The 16,203-nt window shown below is 45.8% G+C and overlaps 1 protein-coding gene across 3 annotated transcripts in view; it reads right to left on the bottom strand.

Moving 5' to 3' along the window:
• The window catches only part of LOC102945466 (protein Daple-like), a 53,055-nt gene that overhangs the window by 26,355 nt on the left and 10,497 nt on the right, over positions 1–16,203 (bottom strand). For all 3 annotated transcript variants that reach the window (XM_037891604.2, XM_037891606.2, XM_037891605.2), the window contains one exon: positions 14,031–14,109. In XM_037891604.2, coding sequence (XP_037747532.1) covers positions 14,031–14,109 — 79 coding nt within the window. The remainder of the gene's footprint in view (positions 1–14,030; positions 14,110–16,203) is intronic.

Raw genomic sequence — 16,203 nt, 5'->3', positions numbered from 1 at the left:
TTGTAAAGTGCTTTGAGACCCTGCAAAGGAAGGCTTTGTACATGGACCAAGTAGTATAATAAAAACTGCTACTGTAAAGAGGTTAAATGATGCAGTGTGGTGGTGCCTGAGGTGATCCAAATCCTCGGGTGGGTTACAAGTGAAACAGTAATAGTCTCCTCCTAGGTCCTCATTTATATCATAAATTCGTGTTCACCACACAGTTCGGCACAATTGGCAGAAATGATGGAGCAAGATGCAGGTCTGGAATATAGGAGTATAAGACAAGGTTAGAAGTCAGGAGCTCCTCAGTTCTAACCAGGTCTCTGGCACGGGCTCACTGTATGGCCTTCAGAAAGTCACTTAATCTCTCGTCATCTATAAAGTGGGGCTAGTTATGCTTACAATCATCTATCTCACTGGGTGGTTGTTGTGAAGATTAACTAGCATCTGCTAGCTCTCTGTGAAGGTAAAGTGTAGCACTAGCAAATAAGGAGCAGAGATGATGTAGTAGTCCTGCATGGGGAAGTTTGCACAGTGCCTACCTGCACTATGCCTGGCTCAAATCAATTCTTTTCCATTTTTCACTTTCATGATATTCATTCACACATTTTAAAACCAGAAACAAAACAAAAAGCCCTCCTTGTTTTGAAAACAAATCCCAAAAAGTCTCTAACACTTTGGCATCAAGTCCCTTATTTGTTTACTTTAGTGGTGGTTCCATGTTCTACTTCTCTCCATTCTTTTCCTAAGACCTCTAAATTGCCTTTTCTGGTTTTTTCAGACTCAATATTATTTTTCACAGTACTTTTCAGTCTGAGAAAAATCTCATACCATTGCAACTTGTTGTTTCTATAGGTAATTACAACTACATCAGTACTGTATTGGAAGCTATTCTAATCTGTCAGGATCTTTTTTCTAAATAGGCTTAAGTGAACATTGAAAGAGCCATCCGTGACATGTTTATGGAAGTTTCTTATTAAATATGGATTTTCCTACCTTCATGTAGTCTGATTATTTTTATAAGAGGCTGAAAGAGAGATTCCGCCATTGAAAGTTATGGACAGTTCTTGTCAATGTCAGCATCAGCAGTTTACTTTAAATTCGTACGCTGTTCCCTGTTTATTTTCATGCTCTCTTCATCTAATTTCCAGGGAAGATGAGCTGCATGCAAGTATGAAGTTGATGTTTCAGACTAAAAAGCAAACTAACTGATGCTGTTTCTCAAAGACAAAAGACAAGTTGATGCCTCTAGCCAGGTGTCATCAATGCTGATGGGCCATCACCTATCAAGGGGCCATTTTTTGTCAAGGAAAACGGGGAGGAACAAACAGATTGGCATCTTAGCAAACAACAGCATAAAACCTTTCCCCCACCAGCCTCCATGTCTCCTTGCTCTTAGCTGGAAAAAACTTTATCTAGGGGGTCACTCTCAGGAAAATGCATTTCAAAGGGTGACTTAACCATAAAAGTGAGGGGCAAAACCACCACAAGTTCTCTCTCCCTATCCATCTCTCTTTTTCCAGCTAGGACGACAAATCCCCCCCCCCCCCCCAAAAAAAAAAAGAAAAAAAAGAAAAGAAAAAAGCAGCATATAGACTTTGGGAACAGATCCTGGCCTGAGGGTTTGGTTAGCAATGTACTGAAAATATGTGGTAAGGGACTTCACCTTAAACCAAGTCTAGTTTGTTAAGTTTAGAAAGTGTTTTATCTTTATTTTTCTTGTAACCATTTCTGAGTTTAATGCTTCATTACTTGTACTCTATTAAAATCTATATCTTTATTGTTAAATCACTCTGGCTTAACCAGGAGATCTTCAATGATCTGAAACTCAAAAAAGGGTCCTACAAAAAGTGGAAACCAGGTCAAATTACAAAGGATGAATATAAACAAAACGCTTCAAATGTGCAGGGACGAAATGAGATCAAACTAGCTAGAGACATAAAAGGTAACAAAAAAACATTCTACAAATACATTAAAAGCAAGAATGGAAAATCTGTCTTATGAAAGGAGACTCAAAAAGCTTGACTTATTTAGCCTAACCAAAAGAAGGTTGAGGGGAGATATGATTGTTCTCTATAAATATATCAGAGGGATAAATACCAGGGAGGGAGAGGAATTATTTAAGTTCAGGACCAATGTGGACACAAGAACAAATGGATATAAACTGGCCATCAGGAAGTTTAGGCTTGAAATTAGACGAAGATTTCTAACTATCAGAGGAGTGAAGTTCTGGAACAGCCTTCCAAGGGAAGCAGTGGGGGCAAAAGACATATCTGGCTTCAAGACTAAGCTCGATACGTTTATGGAGGGGATGGTATGATGGGATAGCCTAATTTTGGCAATTAATTGATCTTTGACTATTAGTGGCAAATATGCCAAATGGTCTGTGATGGGATGTTAGATGGGGTAGGATCTGAGTTACTACAGATAATTCTTTCCTGGGTGTCTGGCTGGTGAGTCTTGCCCACATGCTCAGGGTTTAGCTGATTGCCATATTTCGGGTTGGGAAGGAATTTCCTCCAGGGCAGACTGGCAAAGGCCCTGAGGGTTCTTCGCCTTCCTCTACAGCGTGGGACACGGGTCACTTGCTGGAAGATTCTCTGCACCTTGAAGTCTTTAAACCATGATTTGAGGACTTCAATAGCTCAGTCAAAGATTAGGGGTTTCTTACAGGAGTGGGTGGGTAAGATTCTGTGGCCTCCATTGTGCAGGAGGTCAGACTAGATTATCCTAATGGTCCCTTCTGACCTTAAAGTCTATGATTCTATGAAGAGGAAGACCAAGGACAGGTAGGTCCATTACTCGATGAGGGGAGAAAAACTATAACAGAAAATGTGGAAATGACTTTTTTTTGTTTCAGTTTTCACCAAATAGGTTAGTAGCGATTGGACATCTTAGAGAGTGAATGCCAGTGAAAATGAGGTAGGATCAGACCCTAAAATAGGGAAAGAAGAAGTTAAAAATTACTTAGACAAGTTAGAGGTCTTCAGGTCAGCAGGGCCTGATGAATACATCCTAGAATACTCGTGGAGCTGACTGAGGAGATATCTGAGCCATTAGCGATTATCTTTGAAAAGTCATGGAAGATGGGAGAGTGTGATTTTGCACTCCATATTTTTATAAAAATATGTTTATAAGTGTGAATATGATGTAAGTGAAATATGCTTTATGCAAAAGGTCTCTTGTAAGGTATCATTACGAAGCTTATAATCTGAGTGTGGTCATCCTATTTGTCTGAATGTATCATTCTTGTATCTGAAACTAGGAATATGAAATATAACTCTGAGGTCCTATTGTAATTATGCAAAGTGTAGGCCATTAATGGTGGTTTGGAATCTTGATGGCCCCCATTAACCAGGACAAATGGTTGTAAATGGCTCTGTTTACTTGTAAGATTTCCTGTATACGTGTGTGCCAGCAAGCGGGTAATGAAGTCTCAGAGGACATGTGATCATGTCACCTGAACTGGAATCCATCTTTAACCTGGTGCTTTTCCATTTAGAAGGAAGGGTAGGAACCCAGAGAGAGACAAAGGATTCCCACCTTGTGCCAAAGCTATTAAAGGGAGTGGAACAGAACAAAGGGGGATGCAGTCATGAGAAATCCCCTAGTTACCACATGAGCTGGAACTAACAAGAACTGAAACAGGGGAAAGGATTGGGCCCAGACTAAGAAGGAGTCTCATCTGTGAAAGAAGCTTATTGGAACATCTCTGAGGATGAGATTTACCTGTATTCAGTTTCTTAATGTATTAGGCTTAGACTTGCATGTTTTTGCTTTATTTTACTTGGTGACTTACTTTGTTCTGTCTGTTATTATTTGAAACCACTTAAATCCTACTTTTTATACTTAATAAAATCACTTTTGTTTATAATTAACCCAGAGTAAGTGATTAATACCTGAGGGAGCAAACAGCTGCTCATATCTCTCTATCAGTGTTATAGGTTCAGCTTATGAGTTCTATCAGTTTATGAGTTTACCCTGTATAAACTTTATACAGAGTAAAATGGATTTATTTGGGGTTTGGATCCCATTGGGAGCTGGGTGTCTGGGTGCTGGAGACAGGAATACCTGCTGAGTGGTTTTCAGTTAAAGCCTGCAGCTTTGGGGACATGGTTCAGACCCTGGGTCTGTGTTGCAGCAGGCTTGCGTGTCTGGCTCAACAAGACAGGGTTCTGGAGTCCCAAGCTGGCAGGGAAAACTGGCTCAGAGGTAGTTTCAGCACATCTGGTGACAGTCCCAAGGGGGTCTCTGTGACCGAACCGATCACAGAGAGATTCCAGAGAACTGGAATAGAGAAAATATAGTGCCCATCTGTAAAAAGGGGTAAAAGGACAACCTGGGGAATTACAGACCAGTCAGTTTAATTTCAGTGCCTGGAAAGATAATGGAGCAAATAATTAAGCAATCAATTTCCAAACACCTAGAAGATAATAAAGTGATAAGTAGCAGTCAGAATGGATCCGTCAAGAACAAATCATGTCAAACCAACTTAATACTTTCTTTGACGGGGTAACAAGCCTTGTGGATAGTGGGAAAGCAATAGATGTGGTATATCTTGACTTTAGGAAGGCTTTTGATACTGTCTCATGTGATCTTCTCATAAACAAACTAGGGAAATACAATCTAGATGGAGCTACTATAAAGTGGGTGCAAAACTGGTTGGAAAACTGTTCCCAGAGAGTAGTTATCAGTGGTTCACAATCAAGCTGGAAGGGTATATTGAGTGACATACTGCAGAGATCAGTTCTGGGTCCGGTTCTGTTCAGTATCCTCATCAATGATTTAGATAATGGCATAGAGAGTACACTTACAAAATTTGTGGCTGATATCAAGCTAGGAAGGTTTACAAATGCTTTGGAGGATAGTATTTAAATTCAAAAAGATCTGGATGACTGGAGAAATGATCTGAAGTAAATAGTAAATGAAGTAAATGAAATTCAATAAGGACAAATGCAAAGTACTCCACTTAGGAAGGAACAATCAGTTGCACACGTACAAAATGGAAAACGTCTGCCTAGGAAGGAGTACTGTGGAAAGGGGTCTGGGGGTCAGAGTGTATCACAAGCTAAATATGAGTCAAAACACTGTTGCAAAAAAAGCGAACATCATTCTGGGATGTATCTTGTAAGCAAGACATGAGAAGTAATTCTTCCACTCTACTCTGCACTGATCAGGCCTCAGTTGGAATATTGTGTCCAGTTCTGGGTGCCACATTTCAGGAAAGATGTGGACAAATTAGAGAAAGTCCAGAGAAGAGCAACAAAAATGAGTAAAGGTCTAGAAAACATGAACTATGAGGGAAGATTGAAAAAATTGGGTTTGTTTAGTCTGAAGAAGAGAAGACTGAGAGGGGACATAAGTTTTCAAGTACATAAAAGGTTGTTACAAGAGGGAAGGAGGTAAATTACTCTTGTTAACCTCTGAGGATAGGACAAGAAGCAATTGGCTTCAATTGCAGCAAGGCCAGTTTAGGTTGTACTTTAGGAGAAACTTCCTAATAGGGCTGTCAAGTGATTAAAAAAATTAATCTTGATTAATCGCACTGTTAAACAATAATAGAATACCATTTATTTAAATATTTTTGGATGTTTTCTACATTTCCAAATATATTGATTTCAGTTACAACATAGAATACAAAGTGTACAGTGCTCACTTTATATTTATTTTTGCTTACAAGTATTTGCACTGTAAAAATACAAAAGAAATAGTATTTTTCAACTCACCTAATGCAAGTACTGTAGTGCAATCTCGTTATCATGAAAGCTGAACTTACAAATATAGAATTATGTACAAAAAACAGCATTCAAAAATAGAACAACGTAAAATTGCAGATCCACTCAGTTGTTCTCCTTGTTCAGCCAATGGCTCAGACAAACAAGTTTGTTTAGATTTGCAGGAGATAATGCTGCCCACTTCTTGTTTACAATGTCACCTGAAAGTGAGAACAGGTGTTCTCATGGCACTGTTGCAGCCGGCATCACAAGATATTTACGTGCGAGATGTGCTAAAGATTCATATGTCCCTTCATGCTTCAACCACCTTTCCAGGGGACATGCACCCATGCTGATGATGGGTTCTGCTTGAAAACCATCCAAAGCAGTGCAGACCGATGCATGTTCATTTTCATCGTCTGAGTCAGATGCCACCAGCGGAAGGTTGATTTTCTTTTTTGGTGGTTTGGGTTCTGTAGTTTCTGCATCAGAGCGTTGCTCTTTTAAGACTTCTGAAAGCATGCTCCCTACCTCGTCCTTCTCAGATTTTGGAAGGCACTTCAGATTCTTAAATCTTGGGTTGAGTGCTGTAGTTATCTTTACAAATCTCATATTGTTACTTTCCTTGCGTTTTGTCAAATCTGCAGAGAAAGTGTTCTTAAAATGAACAACAACATGTGCTGGGTCGTCTGAGACTGCCATAATATGAAATATATGGCAAAATGCAGGTAAAACCAAGCATGGGATGTACAATTCTACCCGAAAGAGTTCAGTCACAAATTTAATTAATGCATTATTTTTTTAACAAGCCTCATCAGCATGGAAGCATGTGCTCTGGAATGGTGGCGAAAGCATGAAGGGGCATATGAACGTTTAGCCTATCTGGCATGTAAATACCTTGCAATGCTGGCTACAAAAGTCCCATGCAAATGCCTGTTTTCACTTTCTGGTGACATTGTAAATAAAAAGAGGACAGCATTATCTCCTGTAAATGTAAACAAACTTGTTTGTCTTAGCGATTGGCTGAACAAGAAGTAGGACTGAGTGGACTTGTAGGCTCTGAAGTTTTACATTGTTTTGTTTTTGAGTGCAGTTATGTAAAAAAATAATAATCTACATTTGTCAGTTGCACTTTCAGGACAAAGAGATTGCACTACAGTACTTGTATGAGATGAATTGAAAAATACTATTTCTTCTGTTTATCATTTTTACAGTGCAAATATTTGTAATCAAAATATACACTTTGATTTCAATTACAACACAGAATACAAGATATATATGAAAATGTAGAAAAACATCCAAAATATTTAATATATTTCAATGGTTTGTTTAACCATGCGATTAAAACAGCGATTAATCACGATTAATTTTTTTGAGGTAATCACCTGAGTTAACTGCGATTAATCAACAGCCCTACTTCCTAACTGTCAGAGTGGTTAAGCACTGGAATAAATTGCCTAAGGAGGTTGTGGAATCTCCATCACTGGAGATTTTTAAGAGCAGGATAGACTAACACCTGTCAAGGATGGTCTGGATAATACTTGTATGTATGCAATCTAGTTAGATATGCGTTAGATTCTGTTTTGTTTAAATGGCTGATAAAATAAGTTGTGCTGAATGGAATGTATATTCCTGTTTTTGTGTCTTTTTGTACTTAAGGTTTTGCCTAGAGGGATTCTCTGTGTTTTGAATCTGATTACCCTGGAAGGTATTTACCATCCTGATTTTACAGAGGTGATTCTTTTACTTTTTCTTTAATTAAAATTCTTTTTTAATAAGAACCTGATTGCTTTTTCATTGTTCTTAAGATCCAAAGGTTTGGGTCTGTGTTCACCTTTGCAAATTGGTCAGGATTTTTATCAAGTCTTTCCCAGGAAAGGGGGTGTAGTGCTTGGGGGGATATTTTAGGGGGTAGACATTTCCAAGTGGGCACTTCCCCTGTTCTTTGTGTAACACTTTGGTGGTGGCAGCGTTTAACCTAAGCTGGTGAGAATAAGCTTATGGGGTCTTTCATGCAGGTCCGCACATCTGTACCCTAGAGTTCAGAGTGGGGAAGGAACAGGACATTTGTGTACACACATTCCAGGAGGATTGTGCCAGAACACCCCAATACCAAGTTATGGTATAAACACACTCCCAGAAGATGATACAGGGACACACTGACCTGTCCTAAAGATAAGGTCAGGATGATAGTAAGATGGATAGTGATGTTTTGAGTGAACTAAAGTGTACAGGGTAAAGGGTGATAACTAACCACATCAAGGGCAATATGTAACTTGCTTGTATCAGTCTATAAAAGAGGGGTCACAGAGGGTGTGTCTCTCTCTGGCCGAGGGGGAGCAGAAAGTCCATTCTCATGGGCATACGTGTGTAAGCAGTTAGGATGAGCTCTACCTTGACATCTGGTGGTGAGTTGTGGCGGGTTGTGGAAAAGAACTTCAGGGGCTGATCTCATTTGCATAGGCACACCCACCCCGCCTAGGTGGTCACTTTGGCTGCTGTGGGATCCCCAGTTTCTCTGTTATTGGGGCAGGAAGAATAAAGTGTTATTTTCCCGATTATGTGAATCAAGGACAGTGGAACTGTACTTGGCTTTTTGTTATGATGGAGGGACTTGCCATCAACTAAGTAGCACTCGCTAGGCAAGGGACATGGGTTCCAAAACTCAGTGAATAGAGAGAGGCTGGGGACAGATGTTTGTACCTTGTGGTATGGGCCCTTTCTAAGGGCCTTAAATGCCACTGCACCTTCTCTTTTCATAGAATATAAGGGTTGGAAGGGACCTCAGGAGGTTATCTAGTCTAACCCCCTGCTCAAAGCAGGATCAATCCCCAACTAAATTTGCCCCAGCCCAGAGCCCTCTCCTGCATCCCAAATCCCTCATCCCTGGCCTTATCCCAGAGCCCACTCTCCCAGCTAGAGCCCTCATCCCCTCCTGCACCCAAACCCCCTGTCCCAGCCTGGAGAAAGTGAGTGAGGGTGACCAATCCCCAACTAAATCTTTCTTCACTGTGTAATAGCAGAGCTAATTTTGATTCTACTAGGAGTCTGGTTACAGATTGCAGAGCTGAATTCACTTTGTGCCCATGGTGCACCAGCACTCGGGCTCCCCTACTGTGAGCTGAAATCACTGGGTACTGTGTTAAGTAGTAGGGGACCTGAAGATATATGAGTGAGCAGCTCGCGGGCTGGCTACCGGAGAGGAGCAGCTGGCGGAGCGGAGCAGCTGGTGGTGAAGGCTGTAGCAGAAACCCATGGAGAGGCAGGGCAGTTGGCCGTTGGAGCACGTAAGGTGCCCCTTTACCCCCCCCCATTTCCCCACAGGCTGCGGGGGGAGGAGGGCGTTAAAACTCTGTAGATGAACTTTTGGACTCTGGACTCACCAAGGACAGAGACAGAGACTTTTCGGTTACTGGACTTTGGGGTTGTTGGGACTTTGGGGGACTTTTGAGTTGCTGGACTCAAGAACCAAAGGGAAAGGACATGACCCAATTTGCTTGGGGTGGGTTTTGCTCACGGGTTGTGTTATGAATCCTGTTGGTGGTGTTTCCCCAACATAACGCCACATTGTTTTTCTCTGTTATTAAAAGGCTTTTGCTACACTCAGACTCTGTGCTTGCGAGAGGGGAAGTATTGCCTCCTAGAGGCACACCAGGGGTAGTGGTATATATTTGTCCCAGGTCACTGGGTCGGGGCTCGAGCCGGTTTTGCATTGTGTTATTGGAACGGAACCCCTAGATACTGAACCCTGCCTTTGTTGCTGCCAACTCTGACCGGCAGAAGGGTTACACATGTATTGAGTAAAAAGAAAAGGAGTACTTGTGGCACCTTAGAGACTAACAAATTTATTTGAGCATAAGCTTTCGTGAGCTACAGCTCACTTCATCGGATGCATTCAGTGGAAAATACAGTGGGGAGATTTATATACACAGAGAACATGAAACAATGGGTGTTACCATACACACTGTAACAAGAGCGATCAGGTAAGGTGAGCTATTACCAGCAGGAGAGCTGGGGGGAGAGGGGGGAACCTTTTGTAGTGATAATCAAGGTGGGCCATTTCCAGCAGTTGACAAGAACGTCTGAGAAACAGTGGGGAGTGGGAGGGGGGGATAAACATGGGGAAATAGTTTTACTTTGTGTAATGACCCATCCACTCCCAGGCTCTATTCAAGCCTAAGTTAATTGTATCCAGTCTGCAAATTAATTCCAATTCAGCAGTCTCTCGTTGGAGTCTATTTTTGAAGTTTTTTTGTTGAAGTATTGTCACTTTTAGGTCTGTAATCGAGTGACCAGAGAGATTGAAGTGTTCTCCAACTGGTTTTTTAATGTTATAATTCTTGACGTCTGATTTGTGTCCATTTATTCTTTTACGCAGAGACTGTCCAGTTTGATCAATGTACATGGCAGAGGGGCATTGCTGGCACATGATGGCATATATCACATTGGTAGATGTGCAGGTGAACAAGCCTCTGATAGTGTGGCTGATGTGATTAGGCCCTATGATGGTGTCCCCTGAATAGATATGTGGACACAGTTGGCAACGGGCTTTGTTGCAAGGATAGGTTCCTGGGTTAGTGGTTCTGTTGTGTGGTTGCTTGTGAGTATTTGCTTCAGGTTGGGGGGCTGTCTGTAAGCAAGGACTAGCCTGTCTCCCAAGATCTGTGAGAGTGATGGGTCATCTTTCAGGATAGGTTGTAGATCCTTGATGATGCGTTGGAGAGGTTTTAGTTGGGGGCTGAAGGTGATGGCTAATGGCATTCTGTTATTTTCTTTGTTGGGCCTGTCCTGTAGTAGGTGACATCTGGATACTCTTCTGGCTCTGTCAATCTGTTTCTTCACTTCAGCAGGTGGGTATTGTAGTTGTAAGAATGCTTGATAGAGATCTTGTTGGTGTTTGTCTCTGTCTGAGGGGTTGGAGCAAATGCGGTTGTATCGTAGAGTTTGGCTGTAGACAATGGATCGTGTGGTGTGGTCTGGATGAAAGCTGGAGGCATGTAGGTAGGAATAGCAGTCAGTAAGGTTTCCGGTATAGGGTGGTGTTTATGTGACCATCGCTTATTAGCACTGTAGTGTCCAGGAAGTGGATCTCTTGTGTGGACTGGTCCAGGCTGAGGTTGATGGTGGGATGGAAATTGTTCAAATCATGGTGGAATTCCTCAAGGGCTTCTTTTCCATGGGTCCAGATGATGAAGATGTCATCAATGTAGCACAAGTAGAGTAGGGGCATTAGGGGACGAGAGCTGAGGAAGTGTTGTTCTAAGTCAGCCGTAAAAATGTTGGCATACTGTGGGGCCATGCGAGTACCCATAGCAGTGACATCATAATCAAAAAGGCTGACAAAGGAGGTGCTGTCGTCATCATGAATAGGTCAGAATATGAACAAGAGGCTGCTAGGCAGCTCTCTAACACCACTTTCTACAAGCCATTACCCTCTGATCCCACTGAGGATTACCAAAAGAAACTACAGCATTTGCTCAAGAAACTTCCTGAAAAAGCACAAGAACAAATCCGCACAGACACACCCCTGGAACTCCGAACTGGGGTATTCTATCTGCTACCCAAGATCCATAAACCTGGAAATCCTGGATGCCCCATTATCTCAGGCATTGGCACCCTGACAGCAGGATTGTCTGGCTGTGTAGACTCCCTCCTTTTCTTTTTGCGAATACAGACTAACACGGCTGCTACTCTGAAACATGTATTGAGTGTACCTGTAGCATGTATAGGGCACTAATACCGTGCTTTGTAGGTAATAAACCTGGCCAAGTGCCTTTGCCACTGACCCGACTCCGGTCTTCTTGGGCAGTTCCATCAAAGTCTGCTATCTGGCCAGAGCTAATGCAGCATGCAGAGAGAAAACACACACACACACACACACACAGCCAACAGCTGACAAAAGACACTAGGCTGTTGAGCGGGAACATAGCGGTTGCCAACTTTCTGATCGCACAAAATCAAACACCCCTGCCCCGAGGCCCTGCTCCTTTCTGAGGCCCCGCCCCCGCTCACTCCATCCCTCCTCCGTCCGTCGCTTGCTGTCCCTCACCCTCACTCACTTTCACCAGGCTGGGGCAGGGGGTTGGGGGGATGAGGGCTCCGGCTGGGAGTGTGGGCTCTGGGATAAGGCCAGGGATGAGGGGCTTGGGATATGGGAGAGGGATCTGGGCTGGGGCTGCGGGTTGGGGTGCGGGGGGTGGGGGTTATGGGCTCTGGCCTGGAGATGTGGGCTACAGGTGGGGCCAGAAATGAGGGGCTCAGGATGTAGAAGAGGGCTCTGGGCTGGGGTAGGGGGTGGGGATTCGGGCTCCGGCTGGGGGTACGGTCTCTGGGGTGGGGCTGAGAGGTTTGGGGTGCAGGAGGGGGTTCTGGGCTGGGGATGAGGGGTTTCCAGTGCGGGAGGGGTGTGGGCTCTGGCTTGGGGTGTGGGCTCTGGTGTGGGGCTGGGGATGAGGGGCTTAGGGTGCAAGAGAGGGCTCCAGACTGGGGCTGAGGGGTTCGGAGTGTGGGAGGGGGTCCGGGCTCTGGCTGGGGGTGTGGGGTCTGGGGTGGGGCCAGCAATGAGGGCTTTGGGGTGCAGGCGGGAGCTCTGGGCTGGGGCAGGGCATTGGGGTGAGGGAGGGGATGAGGGTTCCAGCTGTGGGGGTGGGCTGGGGATGAGGGACTTGGGGTGCAGGAGGGGGCTTAGGGCTGGGGCAGGGGGTTAGGGTTTGTGAGGGGTGCAGGCTCCAGGAGGGAGTTTGGGTGTGGAAAGGGACTCTGGGTTGGGGCAGGGGGTTGGGGTGCAGGAGGGGGTGCGGGGTCCTGGCACTTCCCATGGCTCCCAGGAAGTGGCCATCAGGTCCCTGCACCCCTAGGCATATGGGCAGCCAGGGAGGCTCCGCGTGCTGCCATTGCGTCTGCAGGCGCTGCTCCCGCAGTTCCCATTGGTCACGGTTCCCAGCCAATGGGAGCTGCAGAGTTGTCACTAGGGGTGGGGGAAGTGCGCAGAGCTTCCCTGGCCGCCCATGAACCTAGGGGCCACAGGGACCCAGCAGCCGCTTCTGGGAGCCGCGTGGAGCCAGGACAGGCAGGGAGTCTGCCTTAGCCCCTCCCCCCACTGCGCTGCCTACTGGAGCGGCCAGGGTGCCTTTTTGAGCTGGTGTTCCGGTCAAAAACCAGACGCCTGGCAACCCTAGCTCAGGTACCACAGTGACAGAGGATCTGGGCATAAGTATTTTTCAGCAAGTTCCTGAATCCTGCACGGGTCCTTTATATATCTGCATATGAAGACAAGGACAAAAGCCACTCCTTAGGTGCTCAGGAAATGTCTGCCCCTATTTAAATGCCACTGATGAAGGTATGGGGACTAATGTACCCAAGTTACAGCTGTTTAGGTGCTAGGTGATGCTAGGTTTTTAGCTGTAGTTGATACAGCTCTTGTGTGAGTAGCACATGTAGGCCATACTCATCATTACATGGCTCCTGATTCCACCCCCTTTTCTGTTCTCTGTGGATGTCCTATACAGCATCTTGAATATTACAGCCTTCAGAGTCAATATAGAAGATTGTCCCCTGACTGGTAACAACACACTTCCATTTTGTAGTATAAACAAGACCTCTCTGTTTCATTCCTGAATCATGCCAAAGCATTGCACAAGTCATTGCAATTGACAATTGCACAACCCATTGTCAAAACATAGTTAGGGGTCCATTTGCACAGCAAAATGGAACCATGCTGTAACAAGGTTTCTTCATGGAGTGAGTTGCTATAAGGGGCTGTCCAGGAATTATGTAATGTGTAAGGAGGTAGGTGAGCCCTTAATTCTGCATGTTTGTTTCAGTGTTACAAAGTATTCCAAAGGGTGGATTGGTCTTGAAAAATCACCAAAAAATGTGGTACATAATTTATGGACAGTCCCTAAATTTTTCCCCTTTGCACTTCAGAGGCGAGGAGGGAGTGAATTTTCCTAGTGTTTGGTCCAAGGGAGAGGATATTCAGCGTGTGCGCACTGGTGAGTATCTTTATTTTCAAATTCTTTATAGACTAGAACTTTTGTAACCAGAACTGTAAGAGCAATAACTACTAACAGTTCCAGAGTAAATAAGGCCTGTTAAGCTGGAGAGATGTAAGATGTGTGACTTGAGGTGACTCTACTGCCTGGTCAAACTGGTTGTGTGTGTGTGTGAGCTAGCTAGGGAATGTACATTTAAAAGGAAATGGGGGGAGAGCTTGAGAGAGCAAGAGGCCAGCAGGAATGAAGAAGCAGATTAGTGTGCTGCATTCGGGTTGTATTTAAAAAGGAGATTTACTGAGTGGGAGTTAAAGAAATCTAGACAACATTAGAAAACTACCTTCATCTTCTGCAACACTTTTTCCGCTTGAGTGCTTATTTTTGGTTGAATACTGGTAGCCTTTTTAGCCTGCTCTCTTGTTTACAATGTATGGTTAAGGAACAATTTGCTCAGATGGGCAAAAGATCAGACTAATACAGTTTTATTATGTCCAACATTCATTTGGTAACTGGGAGCATATTAGTGGTGGTTTTCTCATTTTGTTGCTAAAATTACTACAATCAGAATAAAGAAAAGGAGTACTGGTGGCACCTTAGAGACTAACAAATTTATCTGAGCATAAGCTTTCATGAGCTACAGCTCACTTCATCGGATGCATGCAGATCAGATGTGTAGGCATCCCACTGTGCAACTCACCACTGTCCCCAGTGCACAGTCCTTTGGGAAGTTTTGGCAATGCATGATGGGTACAAGCAAGGACTTTCTTTCCCAATTGGCAGATTACCATTGGAAATGTGGAAACGCCAGGGGTGAAAGTAGGCGGTACGGCATACCAGTAAGAAGCCAGTACTGGTCTGTAAGCAGCCGACGTTAAAGCGCTGCGCCTTTTGCTCCCCTCCGGGCCGCTGATGCCGGGGGGGAGAAGAGGGAGAGGGAGCGGACAAAAGGAGCAGCTGCCCCAAGGCTGGCGATTTAAAAGGGCCCGGGGCTCCTGGCTGCCACTGCTGCTACTGTGGCAGTGGCTGGCGCCCTGGGCCCTTTAAATCGCTACTGGAGCCCCGGGTGGCGTGGGCCAGGCAGCGCAGATGGGCTGGCTGGGGGACTGACCCCCAGCCCCTCCCCTTCTGCCTGAGGTCCTGCCCCTTCTGGGGGCCTGGAGCCATGCCCCCATACCGGTAAGTGTTTGTTTAATATTACTTTCACCCCTGGGAAATGCTAATAGTAACCCTGGGGGACCCAGCCTACCCCTTGCTCCCCTGACTCATGAAGCTGTACACCAACCAGCTCAACAGCACTACATTCTTACTTCTGCTTGGGATTGCTTGTGCATGGTGCCACAGCACCTGCCATGATGAGCGTGGCCTTTCAGAGGTTGGGGAAATGAAGAGGGAAGTTCTCAGTTGCATGATTCTAGTAGTATAGGGAAATGGGACTGAATAGTGGCACCCTTTTCCACAGGAAGTGGGGATTTTAGCTGACATCTCACTCCCGAGGGTAACAGAAACAGAGAGAGCACAGCTGCTGTTGGTGTCCCGAGCCGCCCAGGCTTATATGCATGGGCAGCCGGTATAATAGGCCAGGCGCTGCCGCTGACCTGCTGCCAGACAACTGGGCCCCACCCCTTCCCCAACGCAGCAATGCAGAGAGCCAGCAGCCAGCTGACTGAGGAGGCTTGGCCGGGCGCTGGGGCCGGCGGCTTGAAGGGGGGGAGGTGGGAGGAACTGGCGCTCCAGGAGGCTGCCAGCTCGGCCCGGTGCTGGGGCTGGCCTGGCGCTTGGGTGGGACCAGCAGTTCGGCCCACTGCTGGGGCCAGCCCGGCGCTCGGGGTCGGGGGGGGGGGGGAGAGGGCAGTGGCTTGGCCCGGCACTCGGGGGGTGGAGGGGCAGGTGGCTCGGCCCAGCGCTGGGGCTGGCCTGGGGCTCAGGAGGGGTGTGGGCGGTAGCTCAGCCCAGTGCTGGGGCTGGCCTGGCGCTGGGGCCAGCAGGTGCGGGCTCCTCCGGTCGGAGGGGGGGCCCTCAGGGCTTTTCCTTTTGGGCGGAGTTCGGGGCTCCAGTGTGTGGGGGGGCGGGGTCTTGGGTGGCAGGGGCGGGGCTTGCAGGCTAGCCTCCCCAAAGCAGGGGTTCACCTGCCACCGCTGCTCATCTGTGTACTGCAATGGTGCCTGCTGAAGTAACTGCTGAGTGGTGTGGGAAAGTGTCCTACTGTGGAGGAAGAAATAAGGCAGCCCTCCCTAGAAACTTTTGGCACAGGATTGCAGACTACCTGACATGCAGCTCTTTGTAAAAGTGGCACACCTCAGCAGTGCATCGATTGTTGGTCTCCTTGGCCTTCGAGTATGCCTGCCGCAGGTCCTCGGCTTTCATTTGGCACTGCTGCTGGTCCCTGTCATACCCCTTCTCCTGCATCCCCTGAGCAATCTGCTCATACATGTCTTTTCAGCATTTCTACAGCTGGTTCATAGCTGTGCCTGCACAGCCTCTTCTCCCCATAGGCACAGGAGATCCAATATCTC

Source organism: Chelonia mydas, chromosome 2 (genome assembly GCF_015237465.2).
Source record: "Chelonia mydas isolate rCheMyd1 chromosome 2, rCheMyd1.pri.v2, whole genome shotgun sequence".
Classification (NCBI taxonomy): Eukaryota; Metazoa; Chordata; order Testudines; family Cheloniidae; genus Chelonia; species Chelonia mydas.
Note: the sequence above shows the minus strand (reverse complement) of the source record. Positions and strands in the feature narration are given on the sequence as shown.